Source organism: Scomber japonicus, chromosome 14 (assembly GCF_027409825.1).
Source record: "Scomber japonicus isolate fScoJap1 chromosome 14, fScoJap1.pri, whole genome shotgun sequence".
In the NCBI taxonomy this organism is placed as follows: Eukaryota; Metazoa; Chordata; class Actinopteri; order Scombriformes; family Scombridae; genus Scomber; species Scomber japonicus.
The window spans coordinates 24,220,436-24,247,806 of record NC_070591.1 but is presented as its reverse complement, the minus strand read 5'-3'; the positions used below and the strand labels follow the sequence as shown (position 1 = coordinate 24,247,806).

The 27,371-nt window shown below is 42.6% G+C and overlaps 2 protein-coding genes across 2 annotated transcripts in view; one reads left to right on the top strand and one right to left on the bottom strand.

The window, feature by feature from the left end:
• The window catches only part of ptk7b (protein tyrosine kinase 7b), a 72,853-nt gene extending 47,419 nt beyond the window's left edge, over nt 1-25,434 (bottom strand). Inside the window, exon 1 of the mRNA XM_053333324.1 lies at nt 24,917-25,434. Coding sequence (XP_053189299.1) covers nt 24,917-25,037 — 121 coding nt within the window. The 5' untranslated portion in view covers nt 25,038-25,434. The remainder of the gene's footprint in view (nt 1-24,916) is intronic.
• The window catches only part of fhip2a (FHF complex subunit HOOK interacting protein 2), a 229,426-nt gene that overhangs the window by 84,743 nt on the left and 117,312 nt on the right, over nt 1-27,371 (top strand). The gene's annotated exons all lie outside the window — the stretch shown is intronic.

Genomic DNA, 27,371 nt, shown 5'->3' with positions numbered 1-27,371 from the left:
TAAAGTGTAAAACACTGTGCGATATATGTTAGGGTATATATTACATATACTTTTTCAGATATTAAAGTATACCTAGAGGGTAAATGTAGGCAACAAATCACGTAAAATAATCACATGTTTACTGTGATGACCTGCAAAACTCTCTATTTTGTAGGCTCACTGGTTTTCTTAGTTGTTTAAGATAGTAAACTGACTATATTTGGATTTTATAGTGTTGGACAGACAAAAACATGCAGCTTCAATATGTCAGAGTGATTTTGGAGTGATTCATTGAGAAGGTTGGATAAATCGATAATGGAAATAATTGAGTGTTATGGCCCTGTAAATGAAGATATTGAATTTTTGCCCAGGCTTATGTCATATCAATTAAAAAGTCCCAAAAAAGGATGTTGCAGCACAACAGCAACTTCAGTTTACCATTTTTTCTTGTTTTGTTACAAGTCTTAAGTGTAAGCATGCTTCATCAGAACAAGTGCCAAATGAGATTAAAAACAAAAGAAGACATTGGGAGGGAAAAAACCTGCAATCACAGCTGCTACAAATTTAGAGATTCTCACCAAAGGTTTTACATGTGGCTTCATTTTCTTCTCATTGTGTAAAAACAGGTGCCATTGATTTCCATGTAAGTACACTTTTCACGCTTGCGAGGACACAAGCGAAAGGTTGTAAATATGGTGTTGACCTCGACAGTCCGTGTCTACATCTTCTGAACATCGTGCTGCCAAGAATATACGGCCACACCAACTGCTCCCATGTGAACACGATCACCTATGCAGATATCCAATGTAGCATAAACACAACTGTGTGCCAAGTCCTCCATGCCCATTTTGGGTTATACCAGCTGTGAATTGTCAGAGCGCAGACAGAAATGCTGGGCACGAGGGAGACTGTAGACAATAGTGCATCTCACCCAGCAACCAGTGAGCAAAGCAGGACATAATAATCATACAACTGGCAAAGCATAGAGGTCTAATAATAGAAACAAAAAGCACAGAAAATAGTTTTATTAAAGGGATGGAGAAGGTAGAAGTAGACTAACAAAGTTGTGGAATGTAGACTTCTGATAGCAGCAAGTTTATCTGATATGCCTGACGCACATTTAGATGACTCAGAGTGGTTATAAACCAAGGGCATTATGTCCCCTTTGCCTCTTATGTCTCGCTGTGAACAACGAACCACTATGAACAATAATTATATGGTGAGAACGCTGGTTAACCAACCACACTGGTGCAGCAGCAGTCGTGGAGGCTTTTTTTTTTTTATGATTAAAGCAGAATAATTAGCTCTAATTACTTCCTGCTTTACACACCATCTCCTGCAGGTCATGCACACCGAGAACGAACAATGTTTTGCTTTTCCCAGGATTTAGACTGAGGGGGAAAAATTTGGGGTGGAAGGAGAAGGAGGGGAGTTTGTGGAGGAACGGGGGGAGAGGGGCTGAGAGTTGAGTTTCTGCTTACCAGACTCTTCAAAAAAAAAAGGCCCGCATGGATGTTTAAAATGTGCATGCACGCACACTTGAACGCACCAATGACACACACATGCGCGGGCACACAGGGTTTGTTTGTCAGATTAAACTAAGAAGGAATTGAGTGACAAAACCACCTATTATGGGCTCATTTGTATGTACATCACAGCCTCCCTTTGTATTGGAGTAAGATGTGTTGAGGCGCGCTCCTCTCCTCCTCAATGAGAGAGTGACAGCCCTGTAAAACCCAGCCCCCCCCCCCCCCCCCCTCCCCTTCCTTTACAAGCCCTTGAATGAGCTCTCTACACTGGGCTGTGCTAAAAAATCCTGCTCTGCATTAGTATGGGTAACGGCTCACACTCAGAGAGGGATGGGCAACGCACATGGCATAGACAAAACGCCATGGAGGAAAGGGATGGGCGAGCGCTAATGAAACGGTTCAATTAAACAGCTGCACTCCAGCAATCTCCCACTACAGATGTGAAGTCATTTGAATAAATTAAGCTAGTAGTAGTTGCGATTACATAATCAGATCACACGTATTCATTACGAGCGCTGATCAGACGTAATTAGCTCAGAGAACATTTGAGTGCAATGACGCCTCTTGATGCTCGATGGGAATACAGTATTTATGCATGAAGACGTTTCTGCTCAAAATGCAATGAATTGTGTTACTATGTGAGGAGAATGAATAAGTAGAGACTGATGTTTAGACCATTCTTAAAGGAGGTCTGCAACTAATAATTATTCCTCAGTATTGATTAATGTACCAATTATTCTTTTTTGGGTCAATCAATGAACCCTTAGAAGTGTGCTCCAGTGATTTTACTTGTGAGACAAACCAGAGTCAAATAAAAATGGATGAGGGTGAGGTATCCTGACTTTAATGCCGTGTTTGTGTTAAATTGGAGGCACCATAATTACCAAATTTGAACGTGTAATTAACGTTTATGTCGACCTCCGAGTCGCAAATTACAACAAGGAAACTGGGATTTTTCTCAAAGCTCCGATGTATCCGACTTGGCGCTTAATAATACACAAGAGCCTGAAAACCAAGCAAACATGGATGCCTTATGTCAGCCAAAGTCTGCAGTCCAATGTAATTAAAGTTTCATGGATTTTTGTCAATGCACAATATTGTAAACCCTAATAAGTCAGTTATCATAAAAAAAACCTTCCTGAGTTGTAAGATGATGTAAATGCTTTCCGGTTCTTCCCACCCATCATCTGACATTAGTTCTACTGGTCGCACAAAATGTTGGATCCTACGTTTCCCATAATAAAACTTTAACTTTCATTATGTGATTTCTTCAGGATGCTTGTTTTCCATCAACCAAAACCAAACATTTCATTTGAAAATGGCTTCAAAAAGCGAAAGTGAAATGAGCTGATTCAGATTGATTAACTACTTCAACATTGATGGTTTCTGCACTTATTGGCAATGCTCTCATATGTCTCTCCCCTAATGGTTTACTAGAAGACAATGCATTAACATGGGAGACTAAACCCAGATAACAAGCTCTCATATTTTCATGTATAAATTTTCATGACATGCTGATCCCACATGTGATGTTCCCCCGGCCGCATTACTGTTTGGTGTTTTGGTCCTTCAAGTTCCGGTTCCCAGCCTTTTGGATTAATTTACTGAAAAGCCCAGGTGAGTCAAGGTCCACTGCAGAGCTCGAGGACTCCTTGCTGACTCCTTGTTGGTCTCACTGGCTGATCAAAGCCTTCTACGACCCAGAGCTCAGACTGTGTGTATTCCTCTGACCTCATGGCTGATATTAACGAGCCCTGGAAACCACAACTCCCACCGTTAGGAATGCCTGAATCTCCCCCCCTGGCTTCTCCTAGATCTCCCAGCTGTAACAGCCACAGGTTAAGTGCTTCATTCTGTCTGTGTTAAGCTGATGAGCAAGGTGGAGGGGGTGTGAGGGGGGGGTAAACATCCACTATGATAAAACCGGTTGTGGTTTCGGAAAAAGCATTAAAATGTAAGTCATAGATTCCTGTTAGTCACAAGCACGCCCTCGCCACGCTGTCTTCCTCTTCTAAAGAATGACTTGACACCACCCATCAGTCACGTAATTAGTACATGTAGAGTCACCGTGAAACCAAACAAGTGGTACTACATGTATGCATGTATGTGCTTGCAGGGATCACTAAAGGCAGAGAAGTCAGAGTGCTGTGACACTGAGCATGAAGATAATGAGCCTACGCAATCTCCTCGACAGTTATGCACATCCATCAATGACAGGAGGGGGGGGGGGGGCAGATAAGATGGACTGAATCCATCACCTGACATTACACCCTACTACTCCTGCAGGCTTTTTTCCAAGGAAACAAGATCCAGAGCACTCAGTTACCCCTCCTCCCCCTACATGTGTATGTGAGTGTTTTTTGTCAATATGGAAGGAGGTGTTTTAGTACAGAGTGCAGCTGTGGGCACAGCAGGGATTGTACCAATGTGCCAGAGGGATGTACCAAAGTGAATCCCGTGACCTGTGAAAAAAGTGACGCTGGGTACAAAAAGCTCCTGCTGGGGCCAAATCCTCATTCCAATTCACCTGGCTGCCATGCCTATCAAACACACATACACACACCTGGATGCTTGGAGTGAGGTGCAGGAGGAGATGAACCAAATCTGGATCCCAGGACATGCAAGGTCAACGGTTCCTTGGCAGCCAAATTCATTTAAAAACAGGAATACAGAGAGAAGACCCACAGCAGAGGGATCTCGTTATAAATGTTAGCCTCGACACATCTTGCCTGTCAGTGCTAATGGACCACTTGGGCTCCGAAACTAAGGTCTTTAAAGGGGGGCCAGGAGTACATTTCCTGAATGAAATATGAGGCTCTTATGCTCCGTGGAATTCCCAGTTTTCTCAAAACATATTGTTACTGTTTGAGAGAAGAAAGAGAAGTCTTTCCAGCTCTTTAATCTGTGTCATGTCTTTCGATTAGTCAAGCTCATTTTTTTCTTAAAAAGAAAAAAAAGGGGACTTCTGCTGCACAGAATGGCTGCAGTCTTTCATAGACAACAAAGGCAAAATTCATGTGAAAACTGCTAATTTTAAACTCCACAGCTGACAGTGATCAATTTAACAGATAAAGTTTAAAATACACTCACAGTCGCCCATATTTAGGCCCTGGGTGCAGTTGGTAGCTGGAAACCACCGACCGCAAACCCAAAAAACAAATTTGTGCATATCGCCTCTTGATAATATCAAAAGTTTGAGTGTTGGATGCTAGCTGACAGCTCTTCATGTTGAAATATCCTGATTGGAGTATCTTTGACCATGGCTCTAATTAAATGGTAATCCCCTTTAACAGACAGCAACAGCTACTCAAATCTTTTTATCCCTCCATGTCACCCCGAGGCATCCCCCCTGTAACATAAATCTTCCTCTCTTCCCTCCACCCCTCTCTTTTCTTTTCCTCGCTGCCTGCGTGGTTGAAAGTCAGCGCCCCTGAGAAGCTGGCAGCGGCTGCAGAGAGAGAGAGGGGGAGAGGGAGAGGGAGAGGGAGAGGGAGAGAGAGAGAGAGAGAGAGAGAGAGAGAGAGAGAGAGAGAGAGAGAGAGAGAGAGAGAGAGAGAGAGAGAGAGAGAGAGAGAGAGAGAGAGAGAGAGAGAGCTCACATTTCAAGACAAAGCCAGATCCTCTGTCAGGAAAGGAGACACTTTCCAAAACCAGGCCCGCTATTTATCACCAGGAACCTGTTTTTCTGCCCGTCCCCCTCCCACCCACCCAACCCCCGTCTCACACCTCCACGCTTGAAAAGTCTGTCCCCCTTTTTTTTTTTGACAGGGTACGGATTTGTGTCAGGGATGGAGCTTGTTGGGGCTTCGTTGGATGTCTGTGTACGCTTGCACAATGAGTGTAGATGCCACCTAAATTACCTCTGCTCTGTCCTCTTTGCCCTGAGAATGATGCATTGTGTTGACAGTGTGGACGAAAAGAAAAAAAAATCTATTACGTCGTGCGATGGTATGCAAGGTGACGGGGAATTTGTTTGAGTTTCACACAAACAGAAAGACAAGGGATGAGAAGCTGTGGGTTGCCATTGCGTCAGTGCTGTGTTAGTTTACTAAAGTTTGGATAAACTTTTTGATTTTTTAAAGATGAATTTTTAAACTTTTTTACCTTTATTGGACAGATGAGAGATGAATTTGACATGCAACAAGGCTTCCTGGTGGTTATGTAGCATGTGTAGTAACCATTTGGCTCTCAACACGCTCCAGATAAACTATTGTCTGTGGAAACTTTTGCCACTTTTAGCACAAAGAACTCAAGAATTTGCATCCTGACAGTTTACAACATTGCAACAGTCCAGCTTGTGTCTGAGTAAACAGACAATGGAAAGCAGCTGAGCTTGTTTAGAGAAAAGTGACAATTTGTCAAGATTTAAAACCTTGTTAAATACACAACATGGCTGCGACTGGTTAAGATGGCGTTTCCTGTGTGAAATTACATGGCGGGAGATAATCAGATAATGACCCTGTTAGGAGCGGATTTGCCTTGTTTCAAAAAGTGAGAGGGTATTTTCTACAGAAGCCTCAGTGTTTCAGGAGCTGGGAGGTTAAAACACATGTCTTGACCTTTGATCATAAAGGACATGTTTGACACTTAGGGTCAGGGTTTGGGAGCTGCAGAGACTGCTGCGTATAGAAGTGAGGGTCAAAAAAGCGTGTTTTCTAACACAAAGAACCAGTGATCCCAGCAACTGAACAGCACTGTTGAAGGTCTGCAGGCACACCCAGCTTCCTGCTCTGAATCCATGAAAATACCTTCCTGCCATTCTACCACTTAAAGCTTAAATAAAGAAAAAAAAAAAATACCTGAGCGGTGTAATTTAATACTCTGCTGTCTAAAGTAGCAACTATATTCTTTTCACTTCTTTCCTGTAACACATCAAGTACAATCCTCTTGAGAAATCAAAGTGCATCACTCAACCAACAACTTACAAACTAAAGCAAACACAAAATGTGAAAAAAAAAAAAAAAAAAATCTACAGGCTGCCTTTAAAATGAAGGTATAAGTTTGTGTTTATTTTGCAGAGCGGGCCGTTATTTCGCTTGCATTAACATAGTTGTGCTGGAGCGCGGCCAAAGGAAACATCGCACTCGAGCTCTGCCTCTTCAAATACCTCGAGCCAACCTAAATTTCAGCTTCGTGCAGCCACCTGCTCGTCTCTACGTGGTGCTAACCCAGTTTGGAGGAAATGGCATTACCGGCAATGTTCTGTCATTTTTTTTTTTGAGGGGCTGAGAAGTGGCGAGCGGTCAAAAGATGCTCTTGTTGTCTCACGGAGGAGGATAATAATGTTAAACTGCAGAAGAGAGAGGAGCTCTGATAAGACCATGTGCGCCACATTAAACTCACATGAATATTATTAGAGCCAAAAATTCCCCAATTTCATAGTTTCTATTGAGTCAAAGAAAAAGAGAACAGAGCCTCAAAGAAGAAAAAAAAAAGTAAAGTTTCATTAACAAACTGGAAAAATCAATGAAAGCCTCGCATTAAAAGTGCTTGAAGCTTCTTTGGGAACTGCTCTTCGTCATACAGTAATATTCCATCATAAAAACGCTGAAAACGGATTATTGTTTATGGCATGTACTGAGCAGTCTGGCAACACTACATTTCACAAGATCTCAAACCAAAGAAAAAAAAAAAAAAAAAACAACAAAAAAAAAAAGAAGCATTTTCACCCAAATAAGAAGCATATGGTTTCACATTCAATTACAGCTATTTTCTCTCTCTGGCTCACAGTTAACAAGAACCACTTGTTCTCCCTGCTGCACAACTTGTAGGGGGAATCATCTCGCCGCACGACTCAGGGTGACCTCAGGAGCTTGCCACCTAAAAGCAGACCTCATTCATAAAAAAAGACTTTAAAAAAAAGGGGGGGGGGGGGGGGGGGCATCAGACACACCACAGGATCCTGGACAACTTTTTTTCCTTGCGGGCGTAAAAGTAGACAAATACACATTGAAGACTGACTCACTGTGAGGAGCAGTCAATCATATTAGGCTCATTAAAAACTATAAAGAATTGACAAATATCATCACCGAATTAAACTGTCAACATGCTGATGAGCGTCAGAATGGATGTAATCTCAAATCTACATTCTGGTCACACACACGCACACACACACACACACACACACACACACACACACACACACAAGTAACTCACATTGACTTAAAAACACATGAGGCTAACACTCTGTAAAACTTTAGTATTAGCAGCATTTCAATTATGACACGAGCAAACAAACTAATGATGCCTGGTGTAAAGTTAGAAAAAAAAGAAAAGAGTCAGCGCTATAATTTACAATCTTGTAACCACAAAGTACTTTAGTAAACTTTACGATGATTTCATGGGGACTGCTGGAGCCAGTAATTATGAAGCTTCCCATCCTCACAGTTTTAAAGATTCGCTCTGCCTGGAAGTTTGAATGTAAAACTCCTGGCTCCACCCACTGGGGAGGGGGAAGAGGGGGGTGATTTACTTGGATCAGATGAAGCATCAAAGACTGATGCATCATAGTTTTTGAGAGTATGATTTAATAAAAATTAATCTGAGAGCATGGCAGGACAGGCCCTGGCTCCCTCACATCACCTGATCCGTGGAGAAAATCAGATCAGGATCACAGGATCAAGTAGGTGAATGCCAACGCCAGAGAGAGAGAGAGCGAGAGAGAGAGAGCGAGAGCGAGAGAGCATGTCATGAGAATTAGACTTCAAGGAGAAGAAGAAGGAGAAGATGGTGACTTGATTGCGCTACAGAGTGAATTCGAGTCGTCTTTGCAGATTTCTCTCTCCGAGTGAGCACCTACACATGCTTTTGTTTAGGGAGAGGTAATCAACTTATTTCCCCCTCACTGTTTGAAAGTTTTGCTCAAGGACAAGCACAGAACTGTTTCAATCCTCCTGAAGCCTGCTGGGAAACTGTGTGTGTGTGTGTGTACGTGTGTGTGTGAGAAAAAAACAGTTTCTGCAGCAAATGGATCCTTGGCGTGACCCTGACCTATAATCATTCATTACACTTTTAAAAGCTGACATGGTTCCGCCTGAGAGCTCACGCTTCCATCTGTAGTGGCTTAAAAACCTGCGTCGCTTTCTCACTTTGGATCAGGTTAATGCTTGTTAGAGTCCATCTGCATTGTAACTTGAGTAGGTCTTTGGGTGGGTGGCTGTTTGGGGAAGGTGGTGGTGGTGGTGGTGGTGGTGGTGGGGTGACCTCAGCTTCTCTCTGACCCCTCTAACCTCACCTCCCCTACCCTCCCCTCGTGCCCTGATGTACTCCAGCTGCCCAAATTACCCACACTCCCGCCAGATATCTTCATTAGGGTCGATTTAGAAACACGGCGAACCGATGTCCGCCTCTTTATGGACTCACCCACCAGCACCAACAGCACACTGCCATAAAAAGTTCCTTTGAAATACTGGTTGTGGCCAAAAACCACCCTTCACTGCTCCGATTTCCAGCTGTGACATGAAATAGGAAGAGGCAGTTCATGTCCGCCTTGTAGATGGAAATTCATGACCGTCCAGTTTCTAAACTGATGAATTATGGAGCTCTTGTAGTTACTTTGGAGAATTAAAAAAAAAAAAAAAAAAAAAAACAACTTCCTGAACTCTGAGCTGAAGCTGCCCTGATGTAAAAAAAAAAAAGCAACGTTCTTATCTTCATGTTCGTGTTCGTGGCTTCATCCGTTTCCCAATATTTAAGACCTTACTTCAAAAGAGGATGCTGTCCTGAGAGTTTTATAGCTGTTTGGGCCAAATGGAGTCTTGTTTGGTGGAAAGAAACAAAGCCCCAAGAGCACAGCTTACTTTTCCTTCCTTCCATAAACATATACGTAATATAGTCATATTTCCAAAGTAAACCGAGCATTTACCAGAAACTAAAACAGGTACAAAGTAATGAGTTGGGGGAGGGAAGGGGGCGCACACTTCAAGAGAATCCCACACCGCAACCCTTAAAGTAACATGTTTCTAAAAACATTACTTACGTGAGTGTGAGTTTGTGAATGTGTGTGTTTACGGAGGGGAAACGAGGTGGGTGTGAGGGGCGCCAACAGCTCAACAAGCTCTGGGAGACCCTGGCCTCGTTCTACGACTTTTAATACACGCGACGTATTCGGTGAACGTCTCCTCACCATTTCCGTGCGCGGAGGAGGAGGGTGGGGGGGGGGGGGACTCGCTCATGTTTAATGCCTTTTGAAGAGCTGAGGAGTTTTCGAAAGAGAGTTACAGTGCCAGAAAAAAAAAAAGATCAAACAAAAGGAGGGGAGGGGGTGGAGGAAAAGCTGCAGGACATCCACTCTTTCTCTTGTAAGAGATGAGAAACATTTGTGCGGGTGTCTATGAATAGTGCTGCTTGTTTAATTCATGACTAGCCCTCTTTTCTGTGAGGTGTTGTCGAGTTGAGCCCCAGCTGGCTGAAAATCTGAAGACTTGGCTTTTTTCTAATAAGTGACCCTGATGTAAGGATAACAGATGTTTTCATCAGGGTCGATTAGATTTAGAAGGAATCAAATCAAATTTTTTTTTAAAAGCATAGCAGCTTTTGAAATGAGATTTAAGTGGAAAAGTGTGGCAGGTTTTCTTTTAGCTGTAGAGGTAATCAGTGTTAATGAGCTATGATTGCCACATTTTAATGAGATTGAAACGAAATCCACAAAGGAACCGGCGAGGAAACACTACAGCTTCCCTTTTGACACACGTTTTCTTCTTGGTTCATGTGAGTGAAGATTGCAGCATGGAATAAGTTGATTGACACTCGAGTTGTGTAGAGTTGAAACATTTTTTTTTTTTGAAAGCAGACAGCGGGGTTTCTCTCCTCTTCTTACATCAGAGTATGAAGCTCCACACAGTTGGAGAGTAGAGTTTTTGCTCTCCCCTCAAAGCTCGCCACTGTCCATATGAACGTTCAAAAGAAGCACAAAAGGAAGGAGCAGAAAAGGGAGAGCGAAGGAGTGAGAGAAACGTACAGAGAGGTGCACTCCGGGGCTCATGTGTCATCTGACCTGGTTTTTTAAAGATGGACCCGTGAGGTTGCAGGGAAGGCAGGGGTGTACCTTTCACAGGAACCTTTTCATCGCTTCCTACGATATGACAGAACAAGAGGGCGCAACACAAAGGCAGAGTAAGACGTCTGCCTGGAAACCATCCACGGGGAGATGAAAGAACCCCTGGTGAAGTCACAGTGCGAGAAAAAAAACAAAAAACGCAACGTGCAGAAATACAAAATTTCATCTGTGAATGACGGCTGGATGTATTTTACCAAAAAGACGACAGCTTAGAGTGACAGAGAGAGTAGAGGAGACAGAAAAACCTGCTGGAGACATCTGATACAGTTTGACACAGTGGTGGGATTGCACAGTTGATTTGTCGAAACTCTACAAACTGCATCAAAATTAAAAGAATTTGATTTTTCTGAAACTGATTTATAGGGTTGTCCTTAATGTTGAGGTTCGACAGCACAAATCAGTATCTTTTTTTGGTCATTGCACACCTTTGATTGATTGGATTGATTAGTTGACAGTTTTGCTGAAAACCAAAAACACACGTAATACTTGTGATTAGTGCTTGTGATTGTGAAATGACCCAGGGTCTAATGAACCACACTAAATAAGGTAGCTTTGAAAAACAGTGGGAGGAAGGGCACACATCAGCTTATAGATACCCCTTTTTCTAGCATTGCAAACCTAGTTCTGGTTCTAGTTCTAGTTCTAGTTCTGGTTCTAATTCTGGTTCGCAGTTGGTTTAACTTGCAAACCCTCCAAGAACCGGTTTGCTTTTAACCAGGCTAGAGAATGAAGTCACTACATAACTTTGGTTTCCTAGCAACCCTAACGCCAACTTCAAGCACTTCACACTCCAGCATTGTAGGTGGCGGTAATGCAAATGAATGCTGGTTGTACCCCGCCATAAAAAGGGGGAAAAGAAGAAGAACTTTGAGCACAACAAGAACAATGGTGGACTACATCACAGCTTTACAGTTTGGCTCGGATTTGAAGTCTCACTCACTGTGTACTGCATACTGAGTCAACCATTAAGTATCAAAGTATACAGAAGTATAATCAAGCAAGACAGTCAGTCATGTGACTGCATCATATGACTGTATCACATGACACATCTTCAAGAATGTTGTGACAAATTTTTAAAAAAGCATTATCTGGATAAACTGACCACATATTGGCATACTGGGAATTTAAATGGTTCCTTTCTCACCTAAAAATATTCAAGAGTCATATTAATATATTTTGGCTTGGCTTAAAATCTCCACCATTACACAGTGTGGAGAGATGCATTTTGGTTTTGGTTAGTCATGACAACGCCCTGATTTATAGTTCTTTGTTCTAGTCCAGCAAAGTTTTGGTGCCATTCTGGGACCAGTTTTCCAGTCCTTAAAAGAGACAGGAACCAAGACTGCCTGTTGGAGACAGAGGCTGAACTGAAGGGCTGCACAAAGAGCCAGTATAAGATAAATAAGGAGTCTTTAGAACTATGAATCATGCAAATCTACTTTGATGTTTTTTAAAAAGCAGGGAATGAGCATAATGGGTCTCCTTCAAGTTTATCCCAGGATGAAGCAGCATCAGTCATGTGTGAGAATGAGACAGAAAGGATGAATAAAAAGTGAGTCATGTGTGAGTCCAAACTAAGAAGCGGCAGATGCATGGCTCTTATGCAAAGAGAGCTACACTGACCCACTTCACCACTAACAGAGGACTCAATCTACTGGTAGGTTTTCTGTAGAGATGTTTTCTATAGACATGCACCGATCCATCAGCTGGTGACCAAAGACACAAGATTGTCAGCTTTATGTCACACACACACACACACACACAGCAGCGCAGACAGTAACATCACATAGAGACTCTCCGCTCGCTGCTACCATTACGGCACGTCTGCTGCAGTTTTTAACTTGTTTAAACTTTAATTTACCCGTTTTATTTACCGGCAATATGTCACACACCGTCATCACAACCACCACTGTGACCACACGGGCGTCAGGCTCAGACAGGCTACACCCACACCATCTCTGGTCTGCTCAAGATGGGACAGATGGTGTGTCTGTCCAGCCCAAAATATCTATGCAACAGAGTTTACACGGCACGTTTACCTGAAACCAGGTGGTTTGATCCTTTAAGGACATTGTTTTATTGAAAATGAACTGTTGTTTTTGTGATATTTATTCTCATTATCTGATACAATGCTATGAATGCTAACCCTAACCCTGTGTTTCTATCTGTAGGGAAAATATGAAATAGTAAATTTGAATGGCTGACAATTATAAATGGATATACGATAGTAGAACAGAGTGGAAAAACTGTACCCCTGTTTAGTCCCACAAATCACTATTAAAATTACATGAGTTGATATTTGTTATACAATGATAATATTCAGCAAATCACAAAATATTATAGGTGAAATCAATATGTGACTTTGAGTTGACTTCAATAAACTTAAAAAGTTCATGATGTAATAATGGTTTATATGAACAGTGTTTTATTACCATCATATAATTGAATTTTGTGACATATGTTTGTGTATGTCAATGTCAATTAAAGTTTTTAAAAAGAAAATCGAAATTGGCAGGTCAGATGTAAAAAATTGGAATTGGTGTGTCTCTAGTTTTCTATGATGGTGACGCATCCCAGAACAAACAAAGCACTCGCTAGAAAATACAAGCCTCGTGCATATACCACACCAACACATGCACATACACAAAATAGTTTCTGCTGCGTGGCGTCAGTCTACGTTTATGCTTTTTTTTTAAATTCCAGAGGCGGTGAAAGCCCCGTGTGTTCAGCAGCACCACGGCCGCCAGCTGCACCACAGGAAGTCAACAGGCAAACAGCCGCCGGGCCCTGTCCTGCCACGGCCGTTGTCCAGACCCTCGGGATGACCGCAGTCTCTGACCTTCATTGTGACCACACATACAGAGAACACAGAGAACACGGAGACCCCTGGCCACGCGGGGCTCGCAGTGAGGAAAGACAGCACCGTGTTCCTCTTGTCTGGGTCCTAACCTGGATGGGGACACAAAGCGGCGATGGAAGCTGCAGAGTTTGGAACAGGGAGGACCCAGCGGAGATCCTCATCCGTTGTGACGCAACGCCAGGAGGAAACAACCACAACAAAACATCTATTTCCTCTGCTATCTGCTGCCGGGTGGGGGGGGGCGAGCCGGGGACCCATTGTCAATTGTCAGACACAACACGGGCATTTCTGTCTGTCATCACCTTGGCTGATAAGGACAGGAAACACTGTCCTGTGCTCCCCTATCAACAAAGCTGTTAGCTGGCTGCACCTGCACAGAGCAGCCTATTGTTGTGCTGTGTATTATGTTTGTCCTGTGTGGGGATCGACCAATGAGCCTTTTTGTGGGCAAACACTGAAATTGTTGACTGAGGCTGATACTGTGGACGATAAATGGAACTAAAATAATATCCACAAGGAATCACTTATACTGGCTGAAGAATGTCAATATACAGGTGCATGCCTTTAGTGGAATTTCAGGGTATCACTAAGGGAACTAGTTAGTGGAAGGGGTCTTACTAAGTCTAATATACTGTATATTCTATTATTAAAGTTCAAATTCTTGTGATGTTAGAAACACTCTTTATTTCAGGTTTGTTCATCGTTATCGTCTAGAAAAAGTTGCCATCAAATGAACTTTTCTCTACATTTGGTGTTTGCTGGCTGGTGTTTCCAGCAGATATTCTGTATCTTTATATTGGACCATTTTCACAGAGAACAAAAAAGAAAATCTCTAAAAATACAACGATCGAGTTCGCCCCCTCAAGACTTTTATTCTAGTCGGAGTGGAAAATCCTTTTAAAACAGCTTTTAGACCGTGCAGCGTTAAAACTCTCCATGGAAACCCATAATAAACATTTTCATGCCTTGACCAGTGAGACTGGTATTGATCAAGTGTACTGTACAACGCACACAATGAAATGTTTAAAATATTCATAATCAAAAAAAGAAAAAAAGGAGATATGCAGCAAAAAAAAGAAGAAAAAAAACTGCCTGGATTCTCCTTCCTCATAAAACCTACAGTAGTGTGGAAGGATGGAGGGGATAATGCGAGACAAACAGGAAGCACCTTCCTGTGGCAGATGTTCCTGGACTCACCTCTGACCTCCTGCTGCAACTGGTGAAAACAACTCGGCAAACAAACCTGAAATAACACCTCGCTGCTGTGTAAGGTTTCAAAAAGGTTCTGGAGGCATTTCTTTGGTCAGAAATTGGCAAAAGGAAAGAAGTGAGCGCTGGTGCTGAGGAAGGAGTCAGTCTCCTTTTATGTCACTACTGACTTTGGAGAGAAAGATAATACATTAGGATATAAAAACAATCTAAACCCATCCATGCAGAAAACCTACCCCAGTCTGCCTCTGCTGCTGTGCCATCCCTCTGTCAGAGCTGCTTAAAATAACAATGAAGTCTGGTTTGACACAGACTCAAAGGGAGGTTCAAAAGGGAGGAATAGTGTGGTGGTGGGGGGGTGGGGGGGTGTAGGGGGGGGGGGGGATCCAGTCGTCGGCGTAGTTTAGCAAAACTGGAACGAACGAAGTGAAGAGGAGCAGAGGAAGGTGAAACAGAGTGCAGCAGCAGCAGTAACAGAGAGTGTGGTGGGGGGGGGGGGGGTAGGTAGACATCGCTGTGTTGGAGACTGGGAGACTGGGGAGGTTGTTTAACATAATTAAAACCACAGAAAAAATAACGACGCAGGCTGGGGTAATGAGCTTCTCTCTCTCTCTGCTGTGGTAATTACTGTCTGCTAATACAGAACAATGCTGGCCGTAATGTGCTGATGTTGCTTGGGGTGAACGCGGGGGGGGGGGGGGGCTGCAGCCGAGGAGGAAGATGTGTAATCCTCCAAACATGGCCGTGCAACAGATCTGGCGTCGGGCTGAGGTTTCACTTTGTGATTACGCGGCCAATAAATTAATGTCATGATCGGCCCCGGCTTCACTGTTGGAGCTGATTACAGAGCAAACAGCAATAAGGCATACAGATGTTCCTCAAGTAAGTCATATAGGAGCAAATATCCTCTAAAACCTCTATAATATGTTCAACTTCCATGTTGTAACAGGTCCCATTTGATCTGTTTATACTATGAAAATGAATGTAGATTAAAAAGGGGGGGGGGGGGGGGCATAAGAAAACTGTGATGATCTGAGAGAACAAGGACCCACACTGTGATTAAAAGGAGGATTTACGACCACCTTTAAATGTATTTTGTGCAGGATACAAAGAAAACTAGAAAAAAAAAAAAAAAAAAAAAAAAGGAGGTGGAATGTTAGCCCAGTGAAATCAAACCACAAGAGAAGATAATAAGTTTAACATATTTTCTTTTTGGAGATGTAAATGATCTGTTTAAGAAAGAGGGCGTTTTGCCACAAGGCCGGATACGCGGATGCAATAATTCAGACCAACTGGAGCGTTTCGTGCGAAGGATTTGACCGGTTTGGCCATGGAGCTCGCACGCAAACGTCAAGTCCAAAAAAGCAAATTGTTTTTCTTTTTTCTGTTGCTGATCCAAGAAATGCAAACGAGAATAAATCTACAAACGCTTCGTCCCACATCAAGTCTACTGACCACTTGAGTGTAAACGTAGCATAAAAAAAGTAGCCGCTGGTTTTCAACTTTAAAAAAAAAGGAAAAGTGAAGCTCAGTGTGGGTGTTAGAAAATTTGTCCAGCTGAACCTCGATGAGTGAAGCCAGCGGAGCGACAGACCGAGACGGAGATGATTTTTATACGAGCCTACAGAGACCAGTAAGCTTAAATTGATATAAAAAAAGACTGGACCATCCAGACATCCACAAGTACAGTTACGCTGGGAGGTCTCTCAGCCATCCCTGCTCGTCAATCACACTTCTTTCTTTAGAGCTGCTTGCTAAAAAAAAAAAAAAAAAAAAAAAAAGACAGCAAACAGGAGACATTCCCGAGCTCTGTTTTGAGATATGATTTCTTAATCCCCACATTTCTTTGAGGGCTGATTTCAAAGAAATCCTCTCAAGATATATTGTTGTAAGGAAGAGGGAGGGGGGGAGGGGGGGGTGGAGGGAAACTCTTTGTGAACGCAGCTGAAAAGATACAACTGTTCCCCCTCCGAAGCCTGGGAGAACACCAGCGGTACTGTGGCGCTTGGTTTACATCCAAAATGTATGAGCGCCGATTCAAAGGAAGCGGGAAGCTCTAAAACATTCACAGGCTCCCTGCGCCAAGAGCTGATAAAGCCGCCCCGACTCAGCCGTACATTATGCCGGCTCCGTCGTGCAGAGTAAATCCTGGCTCTGCTGGATCAGTCAGGTAGCGGGAGTCGGGAGGTTAACACTGTACAGGCTGCTGTCGGAGGCAGCTCTCGCCCTCCAGGTGGCCTTTGAGCTCTGCTGTAACAGGCAGCCAAAAGATAGAACGCAGCAAAAATGAGGTGCACCGCAAAGAAAACAACACACAGTAAATTAGCCGCGGATAGGAGGACGTGCAAACTACTTAAGGTAAATATATTCTCTCCAAACAACAACTGGGCACTCGGTTGGGGTCAGTCGTAGCCAGCTGACCCCATTCATCCGGAGATCAAACAAAGCTGAAGGCCCTTCCCATTACAAACACCGGCGGCCTTTTCAGGCTGCAGGGGAGGAGCTGAGGACTGATTGAGAGCTGCCTGGTGTCACTCCGCCTGTGGCCCGTTGCTATGATGAGTTCATTCAAACCTCGGGGAGACAAAGAGTTAATGGCTGCCGGGATTATGCAATGGCATGCCAGACTCCTTTCTCCTCTCCTGCCCTCCTTACCCCCCTACCCCTCCTCCCCTCCTCTCCCTCCCCTTCAAACGGAGCTGATGCCAAATTAGGCATTCCTGCACGTTTTCGATCAGATGCGTTTGAATGCGGCGGTGGCGGCGCTGCGCATGCTTTGGCGGAGGCGCGGGGCACAAAACAGGGATTTTTGTTTCGCTCCACCAAGGCGAGCTCGTTTTCACCCTCAGCAGGGCCTCACACCTGCCCTTCAGGGGGGGGGAGAAGGCTGTCGTGTAAGATTTACAGTTGTCTGTGTGGGCGATATCTGCAGAGTGTCAAAGTAGTAAAAACATCTGTTAATAATCATTTTAAAAGGAAACTTGAAACTTTAGGTTATCAACAATAGAAGGAGAAGTGATTCAGTAACAGCAGATTAGACACGGTCAGGGTTAAAGCCGGTCAGGGTATGTCAGTGGCTGCAATCTGATAAAAGAGCAATAATGTCACATTACTGAGGGATCACTGCAGCTACAAGGAGGGAAGAAGGCCTGATTTACATTAGAGCTCAAACTACAGGTCTGTGTGTGTTTATTCAGTCTGATCAGATTGTATTTTTATGTGTCTAGACTCTGTGTGTTAGTATGTGTAATATGTACCTGAGCACAAGATGAAATGATTAGTCCATAAATCAGTTGATGACAGAAAATTAATATGCAACTAATATTTATATGATGTTTTGATGCCTTTCTTTGTCTTAGGTGAGGTTAAGTTTGTATGATCACGACTAATTGTGTTTGGTTCATTTCAGATCAGGTTTAACTTTTTCAGACTGGGTTCCCTTTTTTCTTGAAAATTAAAGTCCTCTTCCAGTAAAAACACTCTTGTTCTTATTGCTCCTTCTCTGGCATATTTGAACTTCACTGTGCAGAATGATGATGATGATAATGAGCAGAGTTTGAGCAGATGAATGTGAAAACAGCAGTCTAGTATCAAAGCGCCAAGTTTCTATCTGCACACTTAAAGTTGCAGACCTATGAGCAGCATCTGTGACATCACAGCTCATTTAGAGCCAAATGTGGTCCAGTATGCAACTTAAACAAGTGTGATGTGGAAACCTGAAGCCTTCTAGTGCACCAACAATGACAATGGACTAATCAGTGAAGCAGGTCACTTCAACTTTTGAAATTGCATATTCATTGATTCTTGTTTGTCAATGGGAAAGATGGCATTCTGATCATTTCAACTTAACTGATTGGTGGAAATACCATATCAGATTAGGACCCAACCCATACTGGAGTTCTGGGGCCAATATAAACTGATACTTTTTGCAATGATCCCTCAAATGTGGTTATCAAACACTTTATAGTATAAAGTGACAGCAGTGCACTGAAACAGTAAACTTCACTATATACATTAGTGCATACTGGACACTAATATACACCTATACCAATGTGTGTAATAGGCTGATATCGGCTGATAATATCAGCTGTCCAATATATCGGTAGGGCTCTAGTACAGCAGACACAAATTATTGCTCCAAGCATCATCTGTTATGTTTTCAAACATGTCTGGAGGGAATCTTAAAAACGTCCAACTCCAAATTTAGACATTTAAACAAGTAAAAGCAAATCTTAACATGTATTGTTTGTATTAATAAAACTCAACAACAGCATGCTGTTTGAATTATTAGCCGACTTAAGAGATTTACTTAGAAAATAAATGTTTAGATTGGATCATTTGTGTTTTTTGCTCTAGTCCAAAGTGAATTTCAGGACTTAAGCCTTTGTAAATTACAAAGCTTCTCTGGCGCACTATCCCACTGAAGCATGGCAGCAAGTAATTGGAAACGCTATAGAACAAAAATAACTCTGCTGAGCGTAACACAACAAAGTCAGCAGCAGCATTGGTGGGTCGGGGGTGCACGCTAACCACTCCTCCAGGCCAGACAGGAGACAGAGCTGTGCAGGCAGGCACCGAGTCAATAAACAACAAAAATCCTTCCAGACAAGACTGGCAGCCGCGAGGGCCGGCCGACCGGCTACAACAGGAAAGAAGGGGGAAAAAAAGAGAGACAGAGATCTACAAGGCCCGACTCCAATCACGACCACAGCATCCAATGCCAGACGCAGCGAAAACCACAAACATGTGAGCCAACACACATGCGCTCTATCACACGCATACACACGACAGCACAAGTACATGGGTCATTAGGTACACCGGTGCAGTAATCAACATTTGAAGGGAGAAGGGAGAAGCTCTGCTCTTGTAGTGGTTTGTTTATTTGGAGTTATTGATCACACAGGGGCAACGAAGGGGGAGGGGGGGGGGGGTACAGAGGGCAGGGGTCATGATGAACTGTGGTTATTTCCCAGTCTTGAACAACAAGAGCATCTTCCAGCTAGGCTCCCTGCAGATAGTACGCAAACACATACCAACATTTAACGTCAGAGCTTGGAACATATGAGCCAACACAACATCTTATGAGCCATCTTATCCATCTCGCGTGCTTTAATCTTGCCCTCAGGCTGATGAGAGTGTTGTTTTTGGCAACGGCTGATCCATAACTTCAAAATGATTCCAATCAACACACTTTAGAAACGCTGGCAGGACACTAAAAGTGGAGTTCAAAAAAAAAAAAAGAAGCCTTTTTTTTTTCTCTGTGTTGCTCCACCAATTTATTTAAGTCATAAAGAAAAATAAGCCCAGTGAGGACAATTAAGAGCAAGAAAAGAAGGTGAACACGTCTCTCCAATCCAAACCTATGTAATTTTGCTTTCCCCTCTGTTGCAGCTTTTCTGTGCCCCTAAACTACCTTTGTTGATATTAAATAATGTGACTGCCAGGCGTGACATCATTGCTCAATAAATCCAATCATTTCAAATGCTTCATTAAAATTTACAGATACATCTGTGGCAGCGTTGCCTGTTTCCAGTTTAACCAGATGTGTTGGGGGGTTTTTTTCCACTCCAGGCTCCTCCAAAAGTTCATTTAACTAAACTTAAATCCTTAAAGATGGCAGACCGGGATCCATTTCAAGGTCACGGGTTGGAGGACAGAGACCAGAGGAGACGATGGCGCATCAATTTCAAAATTACACCCAAGCCCGAATCTGAGATAGTGGGCCAGCCATGATTGTAACGTCTGAGTGAGTGCAAGAAGATCCTCCCCTGGGGAAAAGTGCCCTCTATAATGGAGTGAGAGCAAACTGCACATACCAGCTGTGTGGAAAAAAAAAAAAGTGGACTGTCAAGTTCAAAAGGTTTCACCTAAACCTGAATAAACATAGTCTGATAAATGACCAGAAACAAGAGCTAGGGGAGATGCAGAGAATTCCTCCCCCCCCCCCCCCCAACCACCCAACCCTGCTCTCCTAACTTATGCTACCACGCTCACTGAGAAGCACAAGTTATTATTATTCACTTCTATTCATCAGCCAGTTTTCTGCTTGCTTGCTTTTTGTTTTGTTGTCACGCACAAGTCTTTGAGTAGGACTAGCTTTGGGTATCCTTGGCACAGCGGCGCCTAATTATAATACTGACCAACATTTGTGCCTCGTATACAGTGAAGGAGACTGGGGTTACAGCATAACTCGTTTATGATCTGGAACCAATTTTGTCTGTCATTACTTTTCTACAGAGCTGCGTTTGTGTCCCAGTTTTATGCTTGCCAATGTATGAAAAATGAGAAATTGTTGTACAAGGTGTGAAATAGTTGCTGGAGGTCACTGAAGCACTGAAGAAGAAAAAAAAAATCAGTCCAATTAATTAGATATTGTAAAATCTTAAATATGAACATTAGTCCATGCCTCAGAAGGTCTCTATTAGTTGAGCTGTAATTATAAAAAGCAGATGTGTGCTGATGTTCAAAGCAATGACTGTATTCCAGTGTAATGCCATAAATGACTCAAACTCTTCAGTAGCTAATTAAAAGTTGTGCTTTTTCTGCGTATGATGTCAGTTATCTATGTTAAACATGTTTGATTGTCCTCTCTCATATTTCGGATCGGAATCTGGCTCGACTGTGCGCGGGCGTATTTGAGAAGTTTTGAGTAAAGAACGAGAAAACTGTAGAGAAATCCTGCTACTATAGTCTGTTTGGTGATTTGGGTTGATGTGGCATTAACAGCTGATGTCTTCTGGGGGCCTGGCCAATCAGAACAGAGTGGGCTTCCTTAAAAGGGGAAGCGGGGGCCTTAAAGAGGCAGGATCTAAAACAGCCTGTTTCAGACAGAGGCTGGACTGAGGTTCTGCGTAAAGGCTCAGTATGAGTTAAATAATAAGATTTGTATAACTGTTAATCATGTAAAGATATACCACTAAAGCCCCAGTAGATAACTATAGAGCTAGAAATGTACATTAAGTATCTTAAGTCAAATTTACTTTTTATCACAACTTGCTCTAAATCAGTTAACTACACAAGAGATAACATCACAATATGATTATCAAGAAACTAGAGAGCAGATATTGAATCATCACCCGGCCAGCTCTAAAACTAAAAATACTGTATTAATGAGCTTCTTCCTTTCTCTGCTATAACACTGGAAGATGTCCAGCTTGTGATAAAGGAGCTTGTTGCAGTGCTGTTGGATTACATTGGATGTTGGACTAGATAGCAAACACATTCATATACTATATCCAGCACCTCATACAGAAAAGAGACTAATCTCATGCTGTGTTTTCTGTCATAATCCAATAAGATGCATTGAATACAATCTAACTGTACATTCTCATTTGGATGATTGTTGTCCGCCACAGGATTGTAAACCACAACATGTATCTGAGAGTAATTTCACCCCACATCATATATTCCTGTGTTTATTCCATCACATCTGGATATGAGTATTCAGAGATTCGTGACCAGTGTGAGCAGTAAAGCCAAGTGTATGGATCTTAAAATAAAAGTTGCCACAGGTAGACCCCCACTAACAGAAGTAAAGGAAGCACCACTTAGTAAAAAAAAAAAAAGGAGTTGATTCTTGACTTCAGGAGAGTTTCTGCATCTACTTCCCAGTTCCCACATCCTTTTATCTACGAGAACAACAAATGCATCGCACCAATTCAATAAGTCACACTGTGGTGAGATACTCCTGCAGGTTAGTTACAGTATGTTCTTTTCAAGGTAGCAGACAAAAGCTTCCCAAAAAAAATCAATAAAGCTTGGATTTACTGCTGAAATTCCATTGAGAAATTTGATTGCACACCTCTAAATCACCACAAAGGGAGCAATATTTTTTTTTTTTTTTTTTTTGCAAAGAGGAGCCAAATTATTAATGCGCTGGGAAACCTGAAATGCAGATCTTCTCCAGCTGCACGGAGAGGGAGCGAGATCAAAGAGGATGGGGTCTGGAGAAGAGATGGAGTGTGTGAGGACGTTACCTTAAAACTTCACATCTATCTCAGCTCCTCGGCAATAAGCCCAGTCAGATTTTTTTTTTTTTTTTTAGCAAATGCCTCAGGTCTGACTGAAATTGCCTTGATGAAGCAGGAGTTGAGGAGGAAGGAGTGGGTGAAAAAAAAAAAAAACATACAGTAGAAGATGAGCAGGACAGGGGAGGGGAGGGGGGGAGTGATGGGTAGGTGGATGATGGAGGGCGATGCTGCATTAACTCCATAAAGTGGCTTTTATCTGCTCTGAGAGCTCATCAATGGTCATGCTACAAATAGAAACCTCCAGATAGAGAAATAGAAAGAAAAAAAAAGCAGAGCGGATACAGAGTTCCTTTTGTGAATCCAAAACCATAAAAAAAAAAAAAAAGATCTGTGTAAATATGTGACCGCAGTAACCAGACCCTGCACATCATCAGACAATCCTCCAGAAAGAAATCTGGCGTGTTTTGGTGTGGAAATACCCGCCGTTTTTTGGCCATTTGCTAACGCTTTCACATGTTCAAAGTGAGCCCTTTTAAAAAACAGGGCGTTTCAAAAGCTGTTAAAAAAAGAAAAAGAGAAAAAAAAAAATGGCGAGGCTGTCATGACAGTACCTGGCTTGGCTCTATTCATGCATCTTATAAACACAAACCCCATAGCTGCTGCCTCCGTCTCTCCCCTGCTGCCTGCACACAGAGGACACATTCATTCCAAAGTGGGCACCATGAGGAGGACTGGAGAGGAGGAGGGGAGGGGTGGGATGGGGGGGGGAAGGGGCAGACATACTTTAACTTAAAGAAAATGTTCAGCCACTCTTGACTATCACTGCTGCTCTGAAGGCAAACACACAGCCTGTGCTCTTCTGCGGCCTGCATGAGGAGTTGAGATAAACCTGACTTGGTTTTGACATGATGAGCGGTGAGTTAATGAGCCTGATCTTTGGCAGGATAAGAGCATTCCTCGCACACACACACACACACACACACACACACACACACACGGGGAAGGATCTTTTTCGTGGCCTCCTTTCCACTCTTCCGTCGAGGTTACGAACTTCTTAGAGGCTTCGACAATGTGGGAGGGCGTCGCATCATGTTCATTTTTCTTTCTCTGCCTCTCTTCTCTCCTTCTGGATCACAGTCAAGGAGACACGAGCACATCGGAGCAGCATACCGAAGCGCTCCAACGGCCGTGCACGAGGATGGAAGCCATATCAAAAAAAAAAAAAAAAAAAAAAAAGCGTGCCAAGCTGGTGGCTCAGAGAGGCAGTTCAAACATGCAAACAGAGTTATGAATATGATAATCAGAAATGGCATATCCAGTGTGAGTGTGTTGTGAGAGGATGGAAGCACTCCTGGGAATACATAATGACATGGAGGGGCTGCTTTCACTGATCGATGGAAACCTACCATCATGCTGCCATTCATTTTAAATGAGAAATTCAGTTACTGTGCAACCAAGAATAATCCACCCACAGACTCATTTCAATATGTGAATGATAAACCAGAGATGTTCCTTATAAAGTCTGTTTTGCCACTTGAGAGTGTTCACAGTATTCTCCTTAATTCCAGTTAAAATTCATTCTATCCTAGAGATGAAGCCTGGATTTACTTACCACAGTGGTTCTTAAACTTTTTCCACATCAAAAAAAACCCCAAACTGACACAAAACCCCTCATTTCATTTTTGCTTTAAGACATTTTATAATAGAAAGTGTATGAAGCTCAAAGCAGTGTAACACATTCAGTCATTGTGTTACTTATGGAATGAGTTTTAGTGAAAATAAATGATTCCCCTTTTTTTTTTTAATGGGGACCTCCTGGAACCCCCCTCAAGGACCCCTGGGGCTCCCCAGACCCCACTTTGAAAACTACTTACAGAACTGAAATTGTTGTTCCCCCCCACCCACCCAACTCCTCCAAACTGAGGTCAGTGACTGGGGGGAGGGGTGCCCTCTTTAACCCCAAACAAAGTGTAATATTATTTCTTGAAGCTTAATTTAGAAGAAAGTTTGTATTTGAGACATTTCATAGAAAAACTAGATGCAGCAATAACTTCCATTCTTGGTAGTATTTTGGTCTCTTGTACTACAATGCAGCCACACACACACACACACACACACACAAATGAACCAACTTGAACCAGAAGCAGCAGCAGTCTTAAGAAAAGCGTGAAGAAGGAGGAGGAGGGGGGGGGGGGTCAATGTCGGGATGTGTAATTTGTTTTTTCTTTGTTTTACAGCATCTAATGAGATAGAAAGAAATAAAAGTGGATGTGTGTTGTTGGTATAAAGAGTATGGTCGCTTGTTACCAACCTTGGAGGCAGATAATAGCGGCGGCGTACAGCGTATCCACCGGTGGTCTTCTCCTGCCGGTCACGGCGGGGTTTCTCCTGCCTTCCCTCCGCCGGGTCTCGCTCTCTCCTGGTAGATCCATGACCGTCCTGCTGCTCGGCGACACGCCGGACGGTGCTGTTCTCCGGCTACTGTAGAGCCGTGAGCCGAAAGGGAGCGTCTCCGTGCGCGTACAGGTAAAACTTCTCCTCCTGCTCTTCCCCTCCCACCAGCACAGTTACCTGCGCAGGTCCCTTGGGGAAGCCGGTCGGCCCCGCTCACCTGGTTGTTTTAGACTAGAGACTAGCAGGAACAAGGCAGGAGCATGTGGGACGGTCGCTTCTCTTCGCTTTACAGGCCGGTCAGACGGGAGACTGCGAAGCCCCGCCGAAAGTTTGGAGCGGAGTTTAAACTTCCAGGTGGTCTACAGGTCGGAGGGTCCGTGTGAATTCAGGCCGTAGAGGTTCATCACAGTCCGGTGTGTGTAGCTGCCTCCTGCCTGCGTCCAGAGCCGCCGACCGCCGGACCGCTTCAGTCTCCAACCAGAGGGAGTTCCGCTCCGCGCTGTTTCCAAGTTGGCTTCCTCCCACTCGCCTGTGTGTGTGTGTTTTTTTCAGGAGCGTCAGTAGCGCACATAGCATACATCGCACTTCCTGTTTGAACTTCCAAAATAAATGTCAGACTGTGTTTGCGTAGCCTTTTAGCACAGTGGTTCTTAAAGTGAGGTCTGGGGGTCCCCATGGGTCCTTAAACCACATTGTGTACTTACACAACTAGCAAATAAAATACTCTCTCATTCTGGCTTATACTGCTAAAGACAACATAACAAAAGACAAATGTTATTTTCACATTTTTTAGATTTTAAAAATAGACACTACAAATCAGTGATGTGCAGTGAGGTCAGTGGCTGGGTAGGCAGTGGGCATTTAAAAATCTAAACCCCACCCTAATATACACATAAAATACCACAATGGCATTTGTTAAAATATGAGAAATTTAATTGAAATATATATCAAATAATTATTAATTTGCAAATAATGACTACAATAACAACAGACCTACATACATTGAGGGCCAACACCTGCACAGTGCATAGATTTGTATGATGTGCATATGAGCAATTAATATAAGTGGGAAAACTGACAGAAATAAACAAAAATAAAAAACCACAGACCTATTTCAGAAATCAAAATTCAGCCAAAGTGACACAGAAACACTAAAATAACATGAATGGAAACCTTCATTGCAGCTAAAACACTTCCATTAATCTTCATCACTGTAAAGTCTACAGCCAAACACAACATATGGATGCAAATGTGTAACACTAGGTTGATCAGAGTGCATGTTTTAAGAAGTTTTAACTGCAATTTGTTGAATGTGTGCAAAGTATCATAAATGTAAATAAAGCTGCAAGAAGCGATGAACGGGCCTTCGCTCCCCCATGCATGTCGGGCTGCGGCTCAGTCGGAGAATGTAGCATCACCAAGGTCTTATGTCCCAGCTGAGTGAATTTCAGGTGTAAATACTTAAGATTATGGGAGTAATTAGTCAAAGAATGAAGCAAGTTCCTGTTCAACCAAGGTGACTCAAAAATAGTAAACATACATGAATGCCTTAACTGCAGATAAAACACTTCACTTAAACTACATCATTGTAAGTAATGCAGACTTTACCTAGATTTGTGAATATGAACAAAAATGCCCTTGTGGACTTTGTATAGATTTGTAATAATAATAATAATAATGATAATGATAATAATAATAATAATAATAATAATAACAATATATGCTACAGGCTTTGTATAGATTTGTAAAAAAAAAAACACAAATAAAATAATACATGTTGCAGGCTTTGTAGTACAAATATTGTTCAGGATTTCCTGTTTTGTTTGTTTGTTTGTTTGTTTGTTTGTTTGTTTTAGCAAAGAAACAAACTAGTTACTTTATTTTGGCTTTTGTTTACCATGCTTACTGTTACTGTAGCCTATTGTTTAATGAGTTTAACAAGTTCAGTTTAGTTCACTGTGTTTTCATGAGTTGTAAAGACAGCATTAAAAAATTAAACTCCAGCTATTCTAACTTATATTTAATTAAATTAAATGTTTGTCATACTATCACATAGATTGTGTTTATGTTTCACATCATTCATGCATATTATTTTATTCACTTAGGTTGCTGATGTTACTTTTTCCTTAAAAACAGGATTTTTATTAATATGTTTTTCACTTATGTATACGTTTTAATATATATTGTCCTGTTTTGGGTCAAACACTACATACAGCAGCTGCTCAGTGGTTTATTGATAGATTCAGCACATTCATCATTATTAAATCCCTTTATTTTGAAATGGAACTTCCGATATCAGCCTGCTTCTCTGTGTGGGCTTCACGTGTCTTCCCTATTTCTTTACAGCGCGGCTTCCGGTGGCTATACCTGTC